The sequence below is a fragment of the Panthera onca genome, chromosome A1 (assembly GCF_046562875.1).
Source record: "Panthera onca isolate mPanOnc1 chromosome A1, mPanOnc1 haplotype 2, whole genome shotgun sequence".
Classification (NCBI taxonomy): Eukaryota; Metazoa; Chordata; class Mammalia; order Carnivora; family Felidae; genus Panthera; species Panthera onca.
This window is the reverse complement of record NC_138339.1, coordinates 187554838-187573609: the sequence shown is the minus strand read 5'-3', so window position 1 is coordinate 187573609 and position 18772 is coordinate 187554838. Positions and strand designations below refer to the sequence as shown.

The following is an 18772-nucleotide window of genomic DNA, read 5'->3' as shown; positions in this document are numbered from 1 at the left end:
AGAAGATAAATCAATTTAGAAAGTTTTTTTAAACTTTAACTTAGACCACAATCAAGTTAAAACTTCTGAAAGGCATACCACTCTTCCATTCACATTAGGTTAACTGTTTGGAACTCTTACAGCATTTTTCCAAGGACAAAATGGTACATGTATCTCTCTATAATCCTGAAGAAAGAACACACAAGGCTAAAAACATTTCCTATAAATCTCCCACACCTCATATCCATTTTCCTTTTTTTTAATCTTTTAAACCCAGATGAAAGACAAGGTTGCATATACTTGACCATTCTTTGTAAAGACAATTCAAGATACATAGCTTAAGATTACTATAAAGACCCTAAAAGCTAGAGCTATATATCATACGTTGCAAAAAGTTGTAGAGGCCTAGTTGGGGGTATGCTAAGCTAGGGACACTTCTTTAGAGTTCAGCTTACTGGGACTAGTAAGTGGCGGATGACAGATGGCTTAGAAGGACTGCCATCAGGATTATATCTTAGCTTCTACCTTATCTCTCATCACTCATTCTCCCAAAGCAGACTTTGTTCTGGGCCAGCTGAGAAAAAGTGTAATGGAAAGTGGGATGGCCCTATCCCAAGTGAAAGAGAAAGGAAGGAGAAATGCTGGTGTCTCAAGACAATACAACTTAACATTCAACTTGGTAACTATTCTATCATGTTATAAACAGAATTGCCTAACTGCTTTAGGACATTCTTTGTGGCCATGAATTCCAATTCATATGACCTATCTACTGTCAAAGTGCAGTTATCTAGTAAGTTAAAATGTTTTCCTTTATATAAAACTTAAAAGAAATATTTACAAAACATTTAAATCTGAATTTTCAATAAATTAGATTTCTAATACTTACTGCTTCAGCTTCTGCTCTTGTCTTGAATGTAATTACTGCATGAAGTGAAGAGTCATCAATCTGACAATCTTCAATTTCACCATATTGCTTTAAATTAAAAAGAAGTATTTTCTCCAAATAAATATTTGAAACATCCAAAATCCTAATGGTTTTTAAAACACCAATAAATGTAACCCAGAATATATAACAATTCATGGTGATTAACAGAAAAAAAGATGAATAATTCATTTAGTACTTGATGTTACAAGATAAAGAGTAGTCCTGTTTACAATTCTACACTTTTTAGAATTAGGGAAACTTATACTTGATTGAACTGTGCTTTAAATCAACGAAAGAGCGTCAAACACTGGGTTTCCTTATTGCCTTTCCTTGTACACTCATTATTCCAATCCCATAACGTGCCACCTTCTTTCTAAAACAGAATATTTAATCCTCAGAATTCATATTTTTGTGTGTGCTGTTCTCAATTTAAAGATGGTGCAAATAAAAAGAGTCAGAATTTAAATAATTTTCCCAAAGTAATTCAGTTAAATACCAGAAGAGTCCAGGTCTTTTAAGTTTAACATTCAAACTGACCCTGCTTTCACTCTTAACACATACTCCTCTACACCACACTCTTATAAAGAGTTAAACATGTTAAACAATGCTTGCTTCTGGTTTGCTGGATTTTATTTTTTCCATATGTAGAAAGATTTTTCTACAAACAACCTTTATCATATAAATTTCTAGTCCTTTATATATCATCACTAATACCTTTCTTCTTTTTTACCCCAAAATAAAATTATAATTATAATCTCATTAAATACACACGCACACACTCTATATCGAAAATTTCTATGAAGATAATGGACTCTAGAATCTGTTCTGTCAGGTACTAGCTTTGTGAACTTGAACAAGTTACGTAATCTCTTCATGCTTCATCTTCATCTCTAAAGTGGGCATAATAAAGGCACCTACCTCAGAGAGTTGTTGAAATAATTCATAATATATTGAATTATATAAAGCACTCAGAATAATATCTGACACGAAATAAATGCTCTATGATTTTTATTACTACTACTACCACTACTACTGCCACCCCACCACCACCAGGCCCAGTGGGTAAATTAAAGAAAGCATTTCGTTAATCACAATTTGTAACAGTCAACAGTCCTATGAAAATGTAGGTTCTTTTCTGTTACTTGCCACAGGTTCAAATTCCAGGTTGAGACAGAGAACTACACTTTAAACCTGCATTCTTAAAGACTGATCATTTTTAAATGTGCATTACCACTACTAAATTTGGACTTTCCAGACTCCTCTTCCTTAAATATTAATTTTAGTAATTTCATAAACATATACCACTTTTTTCAGTAACTCTCTATGTCCCAACAAAGTATAGTTTCACCTTTGTAACTTCTGTTAACAGCTTAGAATGTGACTGTCAAACATATAAATCTGAATTTCCAAAAAGATTTAATCATTTCTGTAAGCTTATTGATCCTTCAAGATCTAAGTTCCAGTTTTACTGCCTTATGAAATTTTCTACTATCCTTTTCCGATCATATGCCTGTGTAAAAGATACTTCTCTAAGTTACTACTTACAGTTTTTAATAAACGTAACTTGATTATGCCACAAATTATGTTTATAATTTACTTTAACTTATCTGTGTTAAAATAATATATATAAAATCTTTGGAAGGTAAAGAACTGGTTATTTCCTACATATCTCCAGAGCAATTACTATAGGCCTGAGGGCATGACTGACGCTTAGTAACTAACCTTTGGGATACCACTAATCACAACGTTTAAGTTGAAACGGCCTTTAAACAAATATAATTTCCATTCTGCACATGAGCCAAATGGATCCCAGGAAGTCCAAGTTAAATAATGGCTTAGCCAGGACTAGAATCTCATTCTCCTTTCTCATAAGTCAGTCAGTCTGTATTAGACTGTATACCCTGGCACTGACTAAGGCAACTTCAAGATCATATATCAAAATTTCATCTTGCTTCATTTCTAAGGTCAGCTAGATCAAGAATACAGTATTAACAAATAAAATTCCATCGTAATTTAAAAAAATCTGGATGGCTTACATATGTTAAATTTTCCCTTAAAAGTATCAAATGACACTAAACTACTGAACTTTTCCCTCTGCGATAGCAAAGTTTAAATCATTCATTTCACAGTATCTGAAGGCCTACGAGGTGTTAAGAATGGTAATGTTTCTTCCAGATAATAAACAAACAAAAATATGTCTGCTTTTTAAATAATTAACAAAAGATAATTATAGATTAATCAAACCCTTTGGTCAGATTAATGGGATTAAATTACTCATCATTTTCATAATTTCTCCTTTAATCATTATCCCCAACAATGACTATCAGTACTTGTTTTGTTGGACAGTAAGAAAGTACCGCAAAATGAGGAAGAAGATCTTCTCTATCACTCTCTGTAAATGCAGAAATTTCCAATGCCCTGGGACGATGATCCACCACAGCATGACCAGGCACACCTCGACCTCGACCTCGACCCCTGCCTCGGCCGTGAGCTGCACCTCGACCTCTTGAGTGAATTCCTCTACCCCGACCAGATGAAAGAATCCCTCGTTTTGCAGCCTTGAAGAGATTATAGACACACAAGTTAAATGCCACAATTTCTAACACAAGCCACACGTTATACATACTCTATCAAACTTTTATACAATCTGATATCATATTCAAATACTGGCTTAGAAAAGGGTATCATAATTTAAGGCTTTAGTTTTTAAAGTGAGCGTAAACTTAGGTAGCTAATGCATTTAGAAAACAAACAAAGTAATATTTAAGTCATGTTTAAAATTGTTAAATGTGCCTTTTTCTAAGTTCGTTATTTTCCAAGATCTCAGATTGTATCATTAGATGACCAGCAATTCTTGATTTCCAAATAATACACGGTATGAAAATGTTACTTCACTAGCTTAATACATAGATACATAATTAATATACAATAAATTAATTTTTCCACTTAGGACCTTTGAATACAGTGTGTCTATTTATTTGCCTGGTGGCTTCAGTAGGTATAATTATCTCAAATTATCACTTTGGTCACTTACACTAACATCATCATACAACCAATGTAGCATGTTTAACTTCTATTCCACCACAGTGCTCCACATGAAAAGCACACCGTTCCTTCATTCCACAAATATTTAAAGAGCACTTCCTATGCTCGAGTCCTTACCTTCCTGAAACTCAAATCCTAGAGGGGTAAAGAGACGTTTGGCAACCAAGTTATTTAATTATATTAATGAGAAGTAATTAAAAAAGTAAGGAAATGCTTTACTTAAAGACTTGAACAGAACATTCAAGATCTTCAATAAATATGCTAGAATATCCATGAGGATATTTTTTCCTTGTTTTATTCTCCACCTGATCCCTAGCACTTACAATGGCAGCTGGCAGACTGTAGATATTTAGTATGTGTTCAATGACTCAAAGAAGAAACAAAGAACAAGCAAGGTAAGGGTGAGGGGTAGGGGCCACAACATGAACAAAGGAATCAAGGCTAAAATAAACACCGTACTCAAAAATACAGGAAATCCAGTGTAACTGGACCACATGGGACGAAGAAATGAGGCCACAGAGATAAGCAGAACCAGATCATGAAAAATTTTAAGGATCACTAAATTAAAGATTTTTATTTTTGTCCTAAGAGCCATGAAAACCAGTGAAAACATTTTAAGTAGAGAAGTAGAGTGATACAATAAATCAGTATTTACAATGTTATTCTTGCTAGTTTTAAGAACATAGTAGAAGAAAGATGAGAATAAGCTGGGAAAGCAGTTGGTAGGCTACTAACGTAGCCCCAACAACTGAGGATGGAAGCTATGTCTACACTGGTGGCAATACAAGTAAGAGAGAAGAAAACATATTTATGACATACTTGGAAGTAACACGTATAACACTTGGTAACTACTTAGATATGGATAATAAAGGAAAGGGAGGAATCAATGAAGATTCCCAGATTTCTGGTTTGTGTAACTGTGTAGATGGAATTTAGGGGCAAGATAAGCTCAATTCTGAACAAGGGGGAGTCTGAGGATGTGAGATATCCAAGTGGAAATGTCAAGCAGGCACCAATGACAGATCTTTTCAAGTAGTAATATTTGTTTCTTCATCTCAAGACAATTCATCTTAATTAACATTAGCTAAAGTAATAACCTAAAATCCAAATAATAAACTTCACAGGTCAAGGATTAATGTTCATAATGGGAGTAGCATACACAAAAGCATGCTCTGAGGAATACTCTCTCAAAATGTTGCCTGAAAAAGGGGGTCCATGGACAAATAAATTTGAGCAATATGGAATACTGATTATGTATATTTAAGGATTCACAAATTAAAAACCTCTAAGAAATCCTATGGCAAAAAGAATGTTTAACCTTTTCCAAATTTATTTGGCCTTAGAAGTTTTTGCACTAAGATCTGTTAACAAAGAATGGAACTGGCATGTTAAATGACACACTCCGGGACATACTGCATTATAATATCTGCATATGCTAATAGTAACTACAAACTATAAAGTTTAGCGATCATAAAAGAAAAGCAGAAAATGCCATTCAGTGTTTAGCTAGATCATGATAGAGAACCAAAGCATGGACTAATAAAGAATACTAGTAGAACTATTATTTACTAAAATTTTATGCGCCCAAACTTTTTATGTGGTAGCTTAAGTCCCATCAACACAAGCAAGTATCCTCCATAATAAAGAAAACACAATTTCTATATTAACATAAAAGAAATACATGTTTTTCAAAACCTGTTATCTTGTCTAAGACGTACAGGCAGCCCTACCAACTTTCCAGAGAACGTAAGATGTACACAGGGTTAGAGGCCATCCTATGATTTCCTATGACAAACAAGACAGAGCTTTAATACAAGCAAAGTGGCTGCTAAATGTGAAGTCTGTTAACGTTAATACCTGGACGCCAGTACTAAATTCAGATCTGTCCTAGGTCAGAAAAAAAAATCACCAGGGTGCTAACAAATTTGGGAAAAAACCCCATAATTCTCAGATGAAGCAAAATAACCTGAACCATAAAAAAATGCTAACTGTGGCATCAAACGATGATAAATATAGGCAAGTACCAATTACATTGATGGCATTAATGTCTCTGTACTTCAAAATATAAACATTTTTACATTTAATTTTAAACATCTTTTTGCTAAATGTTACAAAATGCTAATTTGTAATAATTTCATAATGTCACTAGATTTTTCTTACAAAAAATAATCATATAGCTAAACTAGAGAAGAAAGTAGTTTATTTTCCTTTATAAACATCCACAGCACCATCTATAGGCAAAACTTAAGTAAGCATGTTTTCAATACAGTTCTCCAGTAAAAGTCTGGGCCGTATAGCAATTTAATATAATATGCCTATATATGTACAGAAGATCTCTTGAAAGAATACCTGAAAAGGCTTTAATAGATTTTGGTCTCAGGGAGGAGAGCTAGAAAAGGAACCAAACTTACTAGAAGTAGAGGGACTTGGGTGTAGAGGTAGAACTGCTGCCACCCCTCATTAAATGAACGATTTTATCTACCAGGTCTGAAACATTTGCTAACTTCTTCTCTCTTTCCTGTATTTATCAGAGACTACCAACAATTATTGATTAGGATGAGGGGATACATTTTCAAATTGACCACCATGCCTACTACATCTGCTCATCTTTAGCATACTGGGTAGTTGTGGTGAAACGTACTTCCAGCTGTAATTCCGTATACTTTCTCCTAAGTTCAGTGACTTCTTCTCCAGCTTGCATCTTCTTATATAAATCCAGTTCCGTATCAAGCAATTCTTTCTGCATCTAGAAAATGGTAATTAATAATTTAAATGACAATAATTCATATCCTACATTTATAAAATGTTTTTTAATAAAAAATGTTTTTTAATACATATATTACTTATATATATAATAGTTTCTGTATTTATATATATATATACACACACATATATATATAGAGATATATATATATATATTTTTTTTTTTACAAAGAACTTTTATAAATTCCCATTTAATCCATACATTCCTTCTCTATCTCCATCCAGTCCTACAGCCCTAGTCCAAGCCATCAATCATGTCTGGTCTACACTCCTACAATAGCTTCCTAATTTGTTCCTACTTCCGCTGATTTCCCTATAATTCATTTTCCGTACAGAAGCCAAAGTGAGGTTTCTATGGACTCATATGAACTAATTTTCAGGAAATAACTGGGAAAAGAAAAACAAAAAAACCCAAAGTGTTAATGAGCGCTATACAGTATGCTTTTATGTAGGAAAGAATACATACAGGCCAAGAGGGAGGGAAGAATGGGAACAGAGTGGCAGGAATCAAAGGGAAACGGTCTTCTATATATACCTTTTTATATAGTTTAACTTTTGAATCATGTTTATGTTTTATTTATTCAAAATAATGTTAAATCAGCAAGAATGAAGGGAAGGGGTTCAAAACAGACTATCAATAGAAATACACCTAACTTTACCAAATTGATAACATAACCGCAGAAAGAAAAAAAAAAAGTAATCCTAGGCCACAGTTCTGACTCTATATCCTTAGTCGAATATACAGTGAACTTTTAAAGAATACAAATAAATTTTGAATCTTTTACTTAGTCGTTGGAAGTGGACTTCTTGTAGCAATTCTGGAACTATTTGGAATGTATTAAATGACTGTGCAAATGAGTACCGTATTGGTGTTAGTGGGAAGCAAGTTGTCATTATGGGAACACAAAGGTAAAATATGGAATAAGAAGGAAAAGAACCCTGGGGTGTTGCATTAGAATCAGAAATATCAATATGAACTCATGATTCTACACATGTATGTACATACACACAACACCAAGTATAAATACTATATAACTCCGAAGTTTTAAAAAAATTGCTTATCAGGTAAAATTATCTTCCTTACTTATTTATATCTAATGGATTGATCTATCTAAATTTCCCTCCTTTTAATCAATTCTATATAATGCTGTCAAAATGTTACTTTTGTTTATTAACCTTTTAGACTATGAACTTACAAAGTTCAAACTCTTCAGTCAAGTATTCATCAAGCATTCAAGTACCTGTATCACTTTGTCCTCAAGATATCTTTTTAATTATTATTATTATTATCATCCATAAATATTCTAATTATGGACTTTCCAACTGAAATCTAAAAAGTTTAAAAGATGAATAGAGTTTTGTTTGTATATATTTACTATTAATTAATGAAGGAGGGGAAAATGTTAGCATGTAACAGTCAGATTTTAAGCAAAGGTTATTACCTAAAAGGAAAACAATGTTAAGCAATGCAGCACTGTAATGTTTTCAGTAAGTAGTAATATGAATAACAACATAAATTAAAATACCTGAGTCTTGGTTTTTATACTCTTTGGAAGACAACGTCCAGGAGAAGCAGCTTTGACCTCATCTTTCAACTTGGTAATATTTTTTGTCAAAACTTCTAAAGTTTTCATTATTTCTGCTTTATCTTCAGACTTCATTGCTTTGTTTTTCTCTAGTTTTGAAATTAACATCTGCCAAATTTTTAAAAAGAGAAAAACTAAGATACACAAAGTAAACATAGCAAAATAAATATAAAAATAAGTAACTACTAGTTTTAGTTTACATATTTATGGCAAGGCTTACAACCACTAAGACAGCAGAACAGATTTGGTGATGCTATCTGAACTCAAGCCTTAATCTTGGCACATTTTGTGAAGAATTACATTGCCACTGGTCTCTCAGAATGTAAGTTCAAAGAATACAACCTTAAGAAATTCAACTGAAAAGCTGTCAATTTGAAGCAATACTTCAGAAAGTAATACTTTTACTTTCTAATGTATTTGTGGGTATTATGGTCTCTAAGTATTCCCACTCCAAATGTAGTCTACAACCCAGAGAGACGCACAGAAGTTTTATGGTTCCCTTCACATAATGAGATCTTAAAACAATTAATTACTTTCTTTGTCACAGGGAATAGAAACTGGCTAACGTATGAATGGTATCGCCAACGTGGACAGGAAACAAAGGATAAACAAGGTGATATGGGGTGAAAGATAGCACATATTATATAGGTTTTATGAGTCAAGGTAGCTTCAGGTTTTGGTGTCAAGTACTGTGATTTCTTTATCAAGTACTGTATATCCAAATTTAAATTAGAAAAGATACATTTTAAGCCAATATGTAAAAAGTTTCTGTGTTTTTAATATTTTGAGATGCCATAACCTTTATTACGAGACATAATCAGGAACTGGCACTAATTAAATGTCATAACCTAGAGCAACAATGTACAAAAGAAATACTGTAAGCCACATAAGTAATTTTACATTTTCTAGCAGCCACATTAAAAAGATAAAAAAACATAAAACAAAAAACACCCAACCAGTAAAGTTAATTAATACTGTATTAAACTCAGTATATCTAAAATGTTATAAGCTTCAACAAAAACTATTGAGACATTTTACTTTTCTTCTTCGTATTAGGTCTTTGAAATCTGGTATGTATTTTTTAAAAAAAATTTTTTTAATGTTTATTTATTTTTGAGACAGAGAGAGACAGAGCATGAACAGGGGAGGGGCAGAGAGAGAGGGAGACACAGAATTTGAAACAGGCTCCAGGCTCTGAGCTGTCAGCACAGAGCCCAACGCGGGGCTCGAACCCACGAACCGTGAGATCATGACCTGAGCCAAAGTCAGACACTCAACCGACTGAGCCACCCAGGCGCCACTATATTTTATATACTTACAGCACATATCAATTTGAACTTGTAACATTTCAAGTTCTCAAAAGTTGGTTGTAGCTATTAGCTACCCCACTGGACAACACAAAAGTAGAGGATCCCAAGAAAATTAAAGAAAGGTACATATCTCAACACTGAGAAAAAGTTTCCAAATTCACTATCTGTTGACAAACTACTGTGTAGCAGCGTATCTGGATAAACATTCCTTATTTCTACTTCACCGGCCACCACAGTTCCTTTAAACCAGTATAATCCCCAGTTCACCATTTAATGTATGCTCTTCATCCCCAATACACATTAATCAACTGACATACACATTATCATTTATATACATTTCAGTGTTACCCTTATCAATTTAAAGTTTCTTAAAAGTAACTATATAGTGTGAGATTAAATTTACTCAAAATTATAACATCTATATTTTGCCAAATCTAGCTTAAATATTTTACCTTCTGTGTTTCAATGTGCTTTTCTAAAATTTCTTGTTTCCTTTTCCTTACATCCTGCTGAAGTTTCAGTGCCTCCTAGAGAAAGATATCAAAATATCACTAGTATACTTACTGTTTATTGTTCTGATAAACAGATATTCCAGAGGAGACAAATGGTTGTGGATGCAGAAGCTTGGCAATAACAATTAAATGCAAAGTTTTGGTATGCAAAAGTTAACTATGTATGTAAGTTTCTAAGACCAATCAAGAGAACCTTTTGTCCCCCTCCCCAAATTAATATTTACTGCTATACAATGAAAAATAAAAGTTCAGTGGCAGCCAACATACACTTTTCTTTTAGCTCTATTTTGTGATAAGCCTTAAAAAAAAAAAAAAAAAATATATATATATATATACACACACACACACATACATACACACACACACACACACACACACACACACACACACACAGAAAAGCTTTCCTACATGCAAATTTTGTACACTGCTAACTGTATTTACCTGTTTTTTTTTCTGTGCTTCATTATTATCAACTGCAGAGGTGGAAACAAGTAAGGTTTTCTGTGCAGCCTTCAAAGCAGCTGGATTATATACTGTTTTAGTTAGGCCAGTAGATGTAGACAACACCTACCAATACAAATTCAGTTTCTTAAAAAATGTACCAAGCATTCATGATTACCTATCTTGTTTTCTATAAAACTCAATTTTAAAACACTTTTGTCAAAATTCAGTACATTGAAATAAATGTATTATATACATATAATAACTAAAGCACATTTAGCGATTTGAAAGGAAGGGTATGAATGAGGCTTAAACTATAAAATAAAAAAATTAACAGAATATACCTATAGAAAAAAAAGAACATACAAAAACTTCAAATCAAGAAAAAAACACTGACGTGATATAGTCACAAAGCCCTAATCATTTATTTCTTCTACCCAGATCCTTCCATGAAATTTATTCCTACAGTTACTCAAATATTTAATAAAAATCATCTGATGATATATTAATTTATGTGTCTCTCTCCCTGTCTACAAAACCATGTTTTTCTCCTCTTTGTGCTTTTTCTAGTACCTAAACCTTATTACCAATAATTATGAGACCCTGGTTAACTTTAGGCACTTTTTTGGGGCCTCAGCTTGCTCATCTCTAAAATGAGAATGTTTAAGTTGATGGCATCTAACGTCCTTACAAATTCAAAAATTCATTCCATGAGGGTAGGGATGTTTGGCTTGGTTTATCACTCTATCTTCAGTGCCTAAAACAGTGCCAGGGCACGTAGTCAATACTCGATGAACACTTTTGCACCAAATTAAACTGAAATGATGATAGATCAGGATGGACAATCTTTTCCACACAAGGGTCAACTCAAGAAAATAAACTGTACAGGCTACCTTTTTTATCCTTCAAAAGCAAAAAGTTGTAGGTTCAATGGAGTGGTTAGTTACTGGTTCTTAGGAGTTTAGAGATCCCTTAAGGGAAATCCATGAATGTTATAAAAACTAAACATGGAACCGTATGTGTGAACAGTGTAACTTTCCAGAGGAAAAAAAGTTTCCAAAGAGTTAAGGGAGTTCATGACCTAAAAGAGGTTAAAGGAACTACACAAACAAGATTATCAATGAGAAAAAGAGCCCACCATTTTAGCTAGTAAAATGTAAACATCCAGGTCTATTAGAGAAGTAACAAGCAGACACTATTTTCTAATCATCTATCATACAGTTAGATTAGGGAACATCACAAAGAATAGGCAATTCATCGCTGTTCTAAGTATTCAAGAATGTTTTAGCCTCCATGTGAAACAAATCTAGAATACTGTTGGGGTGCCTGGGTGGCTCAGTGACCAACTCCTGATTTTGGCTCAGGTCATGATCTCACAGTTATGAGTTTGAGCCCTGCATCGGACTCTGCAGGCAGTGTGGAGCCTGCTTGGGGTTCTCTCTCTCCCTCTTTCTCTCTCTGCCCCCATACCTTGTTCTCTCCCCACCTCCCTCAAAATAAATAAACTTAAAAAAAAAAAAAAAAAGCTTAGAATACTATTATACTGGTTGCATGCAATGCAGATGATGTTTAAAAATAAAAGTTCTTTATAATACTTGACATATATCAAATCTGGTAATTTTCTTATATAATGAAAAGTAATACCCTGACATCACTAACAAATAATGAAATTGTTGCATTCAGTAAAATATGGAGTAAATCTAGAGTTACTTTGCAGTCTGACTTCAGTCACTGTTCTCTGTAATACTAGAGGCAAATTTCTCCCATGCTACCTTACCATACTACACAATGTTAAACTGCAGGATTGTACAAGGATTAGACAGTAACTTCATAAAGAGAGAAACACAACATTATATGCTAAAGACAGAGTTTGAGTGTCTCCTAAACTTTTCTTCACAAGGGTTCCAAGACAAGTTGAAAAGTTGTGACCAAAAAGATTTCTATACTCAAATAAGTTGGAAGTAACGAATATCATAACCCTATCTTCTAGTTTCAAAATGTCTATTACCATAAAAGTTGTGAGAGAGCCTGAAGTAAAGAAACCCATGTAATGCAATCTGTTTAATTCAGCATTCCTTAATTTCAGTACACTCCTTTTTCAAAGTATACTTATTAACTAATATCAGGCTAAGTAAGAAGTGGTGATGCAAAGTAAATAAAAGTATATGACAAGATTCCTTTAAAAGTATCCCACTTCCTTGTTTTATCTAGAAACTCCTTCTGTACAAACAGAACATCAGCTAACATATTTCATTGAGCTCAAGACATCACTATGAAACACATTATGATAATAAACCGCTATTAAAGACAAAAAGGGTGCCAATTATAACCATGAGCACCAATACCGTAAGATATTCTGGTGTTAAAAAGTGAAAGCAAAATGTCTTAGAAACAATGAACTATATGAATCCAAATACTGCTCAGTATTTGAATCTATTTGATTCCAGAGTTTAGAAAGTAAGAGTATGAATAGCAAGGGACATCTGTATTTTCAAAAGAACAGAGTTGTGATAAAAGAGAAGAAAATCTGTTAAAAATGAAACCAGTGGAATGAAGTAACAAATCCAACAGAAAAGAAGATGCTGCAATTCCGAAGAACAAAGTCAAAGCATAGGCTGTGGCCTTTCAAACAACCACACTGTCTCTATTTTCCAAATGAGTTTCTTCATGTGCTATATTTTTATATATTGACCTTACTGCATTCACCTGTGAATTCCAAAGACTTGTAAATTCTTTTGGATTTTTCACATATACTATCATGTCATCTGTGAGTAAATATAATTTTGTTTCTTCTTTTGCCACCTTTATACTGTTTATTTCATTTTCCTGCCTTACTGAACTGGTTAGGCCCCACCCTACTGAATAAAGTGGAGAATGGATATCCTTTCTCGTTCCTGATCTCAAGAGGAAAAGTATCCAATAATTCACCATTCAGTATGTTAGTAGATAAAATTAAGGAAGTTTCCTTCTATTCCTACTTTGCACATTGTTTATTATGACTAATAAATTTTATCATATGCTTTTTCTACTGAAATAGTCATAAGAGGTTCTTCCCACCCTTCTGCCCCTTAGGTGAATTAAACCAATTTTCAAACGTTAATTCAAACTTGCATTTCTGGAATAAATCCTACCTGGCCAGGATGTATTATCTTTTTTCATATCACTAAACATTTGGTAATATTTAGCTTAGGATTTTTATGTCTACATTCATGAGCTATTGGCTTGTAATTTTCCTTCCTTGTAATATACTTGTCAGGGTTGGTGTCAAAGGTCTGTTGAATTCAAAAGGTGAGCTGAAAAGTATATGCTTCGTTATTAAAATGTACATCACTCATACCTCTTACTTCAAGACAAAAAACAATTCCCTAATAAGAAAGAAGTTGAAATCCATTAATACCTCTTTATCTTATTTCCAATGTAAAATATTACCAGCCATAACTACCATTAGTACTTGTAAAGAAAGAGAAAAACAGATTTTTCTCATGGATAAGAGTGGAAAGGAAAAAAAAAGTGTTTTGTAAAAATTACTAAAAATAGAAGACTTATATATTAAGTCATCAGAGTGTTATTTTTTTAATAACTAATGTCCAAGTTGGAATCAAATATAAAAGGAACAGTTACTATGGTTCACTGTGACAATCAAACTAAGCTAGCTCTAACAGGTTTCTACAGCAGAAATGCCTTGTTTAAATGTAATAAAAAGAGAATATGTGAGGAGTTATGTGTATATAGCTTATTAATACAATTATTGTATGGTCAACTTTTATTATAAGTAAATTATTTTAACAAATCTAAACATTAATATATGATATTCTCATAAAGCAGCAAACTGATGTTTTTTTCCATAGCAAAAACCAACCTTAATTGGGAATTCTAACGAGAATAGCATTTTACTTTAAAGTTACATTTATAAGGGGCACCTGGATGGCTCAGTTGGTTGAGCGTCCGACTTTGGCTCAGGTCATGACCTCATGATTCGTGGGTTCAAGCCCCGGGTCAGGTCTGTACTGACAGCTCGGAGCCTGTGGCCTGCTTCAGATTCTGTGTCTCCCTCTCTCTTTGCCTCTCCCCTGAACACACTCTGTCTCCCTCTCTCAAAAATAAACATCAAAAAAATATTTAAAAAATAAAGTTACATTTATAAAATATTTTCAGGGATTAACAGGTTTTTTCCCCCAAGAATATAAGCAGCTTAAGAGACAAAGGGATTAAAGAGCTTACAAAAAAAAAACATTTTAATGTCAAAGAAAAAAATGTGTAGTCAGTAATCAATTGCTGCTGCAACAGCTTGATTTCCAAAAAATCCAACATAGCAAATAATTTTATAGAAATCATTTTTCTCCATAATAAAAATAATCGTAATAATTCTAACTAAATAATCTAGGTAATAATCCTGAGAGAGGTTAATGCATTAAAAAAAAAAAAATCAGGGGCACCTGGGTGGCTCAATCGGTTAAGTGTCCGACTTCAGCTCAGGTCATGGTCCAACAGTTCATGGGTTCAAGCCCCTCGTTGGGCTCTGTGCTGACAGCTCAGAGCCTGGAGCCTACTTCTGATTCTGTGTCTCTCTCTGCCATTCCCCTGCTCACTCTCTGTCTCTCAAAGGTGAATAAATGTTAAAAATTAAAAAAAAAAAATCAAAAGTAGGAAATGATCATACATTCCCTTAACCTTTATATTTACAACAGCAAAATTACACAACAAATGCAAATTAAAAAAATCAAAGGGTCACTTAGATGACTGCATTTTATAGCTCATGAAACAGAGGGTAAGACTTGTGCAGGATCATACAGACTGTCAGCTGCTAACTAAACAGCTGAAGTCACCAAAAGACATGCAATGTTCCTTCAGAATACCACACAATTTCCCTTTCAAAGGTTCCATAGTACATATGTTAACATGTCATAACACAGAGACCAAGATATATTTTCAGATTGCAACAACAACAAAAAAAAGTACTGCTAAGGAACAACAACATCCTGTATCACAAAAGTCTGATACACCTAAAACTGGTCTGACATACAAACATAAAATATTCAAGTGATTAATCACTTGCTTCTTAGTCTTTAGAAGAGCTTTGGGAGATAATCTGGACAGTCTAAGAAGTCTTTTTTCTAGACTAACCACGATGGTATACACACAAGTGCCACCTTATTCTTGATAAATTGCTCTATCTCTTGACAGGTACTCAAACATCATTTCACTGATCACTCTTTCCAAATAATACCTATTTAACAGCTACTGCAATACCTTAAGATTTAACAGTTATCAATTAGGTTTTAAGTTTCCTCTCTCAACCCTCTCACAAAAATGGAATTTTAGAGTAAAGAATCACTCAAGGGTTACTCAGTGTTGTTCATAGAAAGGGGAAAATCTGTGTATATGTGTACTTCTTTGGTTTAATGATGACAGAAATACTGTATAATTACTAGCTTTGAGTACTACCCAAAGTACTCTTCTTACTTCAATTAAGAAGAATAAAAAAAGAATTTAAACAATATTTGATGATGGGAAACATTCTTCTAACCTTCCTAAGACTTCTCTGAATTACTAACCTCTAAGGATTCTTCAGAGAAAACCCCTATAGACTTGGGGAACAGGAACAACCAAGAATAAGCAAAAACAAAACGCTATTCTATAAACAGGTTCCCTGAAGATGACTGCAAGTTACACATTTGTACATTATGGCTTTCCTCAAAAGAGTCTTTACAGTATTTCCTAAGTAATTCTTTTTCACAAACAGCCCACTACCATTAGTGATTTTTCACAAATTTAGTTTTTGGTATCTATATTAGTAAATGTATACTATTGATTCCAAGTTTATATCCCTTTTATCCTAAAGCTATACAAAACACATTTAAAAAAACAAAAGCAGATGCAAACATACCAGAAAGATTCTGTAAAATCTATAATAAGTACACATCAACTTCAGAGTTGAAATCTTAACATAAACAGATGTTAAGCGTAAGGTTTTTAGGCCTCTCCAGAATTGCTCAGTACTACACAAAGTATAACAGACTTTATTTTCTTTATTCCTTAGTTACTTATTATCAAGGAAAATAAACCTAATCAAAATAAGTATTTAGATACAGCTAAATTCAGTACAATAGATTAATACATGGACAAATTCACAGACATAAGGAGGCATGATATGGAAAAAAAATTGAAGATTTCATAGAATAAAGAGATTTTCAATCTTTAAAAGAATGATTTGAATCTACTTAAGAGGAAAATGCAATCCAGGAAAATCACCACCAAAAAAAGGAAAAAAAGGCAGGCAAGACTGAGAAACAATGAGCAGAAAAGGGAGCATTAAAGTAGAAAGGAAGGACTAGAGCAGAGGTAACTGCGCCAGAATAACTGAGGTCTGATGAACTATAAATCAAGCAGTTCTTTAGCCGGGGAAATGAAAGTTTCTGCAAGAGTTAACACTGAAGTGAGTCTCTGAGCAGGATGGTGGTAGTAGAAAGCACAGGAGGAACATGCAGCTAGGACACCACAGTTAAAGGCTGGAAACTGAGGGTGGCAGAAAAAGAGAAGTGGGTGACAAACACAAGTGAATGATTCTTGGGCTTTTGAGACAGTACAACTTAGAAAATGCTGATGTAACTTCCACAGGTTGGGGTACCAGAAATTCATTTATGTGGGAAATGGTCATTTCAGGCACATCATGCCTGAAGTATTGCTGAGGTGCCCAAGATGAAAATCAGATACACAGAATTAGATTCAGATTCAAATTTCTACAATTGCCTTAGTTTAACATGGTAAATAAGGAAAAGAATATACTGAAGAACCAGTGGAGAAAGAAAGTCAGCCATCTCATGGGATGCTGGTCTATGGACACATGAAGTCAACTTCCTACATAATCTTAATAATGGAAAGAGCCACGGATGTGAAATAGGAGACCCACATTCCAGTCCTGCCTCAAAATTCCTAATGTATCTATCTGAGCCTTACCTTCCTTTTAAGGTGAGGACATAGAAATGAGAAAGACTACCTAATTCTATTCTATAATTCCACATACCTCAAATAAGACTAAAGAACAAAAGCATTCACTCATACCTAAATAGAAAAAAAAAAAAAAACAGTAACAACACATCTACACCGAACTGTTAGGTACTTAAATAGTCTTAATTTAATCAGTGTTTATACCCTCATTTAAAAAAAGAAATGACAAACTGTCAGGCTATGCACAATAGCTGTTAGTAATAAATAAAAAACTTGCATTTACATCATCCTGTCCAGTTAAATACTTTTAAATCAATCATTTTATTTAATCCTCACAAACCCCATGAGCAAGACAAATATTACAATCATCATTTTACCAATGAGGAAGAAGAATCAGAAAGGTTAGGAGCACTGCCCAATCTCATGCTGTTAGTATGTGAAGAGCCAGAAACTCAAACTCAGGTAAAATTCCTACTTTGTGGTCTTTTCTATTAGGCTGCCAGAGTTTTCAAATCAAAATGCACAATATCTCTAAAGAAAATATAGTAAATAAAAAGAAAAAACAAAAAGAAGGAAGCACATGGACACATACTGAAAGGCAGATATTAAAATGCTAATGCAAAAAGTAAACAAAGGCGGGCAAATAGTTTTCTTTTTCAGCAAATGAAAAGCAAAAGGGTAGGAGTAAGAGGTACAGATACTATTAAGAAGCAAGAGTTTGGAACTATGAAAAAAATTAAAAACTTAAGATGCCACCTGAAAACATTTATGAAGCCAAGACAAACACATCATGCTATTCTTACCTTTTCAGTTGCTGAAACAGATGGCTTTGATACAAAACCCAACCTGTCCTTCACAGATAATTTAGTTACATTCTAAAAAAATTAAAATGGACATATTCAGTGTTTCCCCAAACATATAGGTCTGTTGGGATTTTGAACATTCTGTTTCTACTAATTTATACTGACTCTTTTAAGTATTTTGATGTTAATGACAAAAACTTGGGCCATTTTCAAAGTGACAGAAAGAAAATGTGTATGGAAAAACAAACAGTATGCAGTATTACTCAATCATAAAAAATGATGCAGTAAGGTATTTACTAAAAGCCCCCTCCATCAATACAGAATCATAAATTCTTAGAATCCTATGTTGACAAGTAGGAAGTTTGAACATTGTAAATATTAGATGTGAGTATGAGTAATTAAAATATATGACAGCTTCTCGAGCTTAAAAGTAAATGCCATTCTTGCCTAAAGTATGTTT

The 18772-nt window shown here is 33.4% G+C and overlaps 1 protein-coding gene across 14 annotated transcripts in view; it reads right to left on the bottom strand.

Moving 5' to 3' along the window:
- RBM26 (RNA binding motif protein 26) overlaps nucleotides 1-18772 on the bottom strand; it is an 88643-nt gene that overhangs the window by 21554 nt on the left and 48317 nt on the right. For 10 of the 14 annotated variants that reach the window (XM_060636876.3, XM_081795020.1, XM_060636880.3 and 7 more), the window contains exons 14-20: nucleotides 18313-18384; nucleotides 10562-10687; nucleotides 10061-10135; nucleotides 8239-8406; nucleotides 6591-6695; nucleotides 3262-3462; nucleotides 866-952 (exon numbers count right to left, since the gene is read on the bottom strand). In XM_060636876.3, coding sequence (XP_060492859.2) covers nucleotides 866-952; nucleotides 3262-3462; nucleotides 6591-6695; nucleotides 8239-8406; nucleotides 10061-10135; nucleotides 10562-10687; nucleotides 18313-18384 — 834 coding nt within the window. The remainder of the gene's footprint in view (nucleotides 1-865; nucleotides 953-3261; nucleotides 3463-6590; nucleotides 6696-8238; nucleotides 8407-10060; nucleotides 10136-10561; nucleotides 10688-18312; nucleotides 18385-18772) is intronic. The other 4 variants (XM_081795023.1, XM_060636886.3, XM_060636887.3 and 1 more) reach the window with 1 other exon arrangement.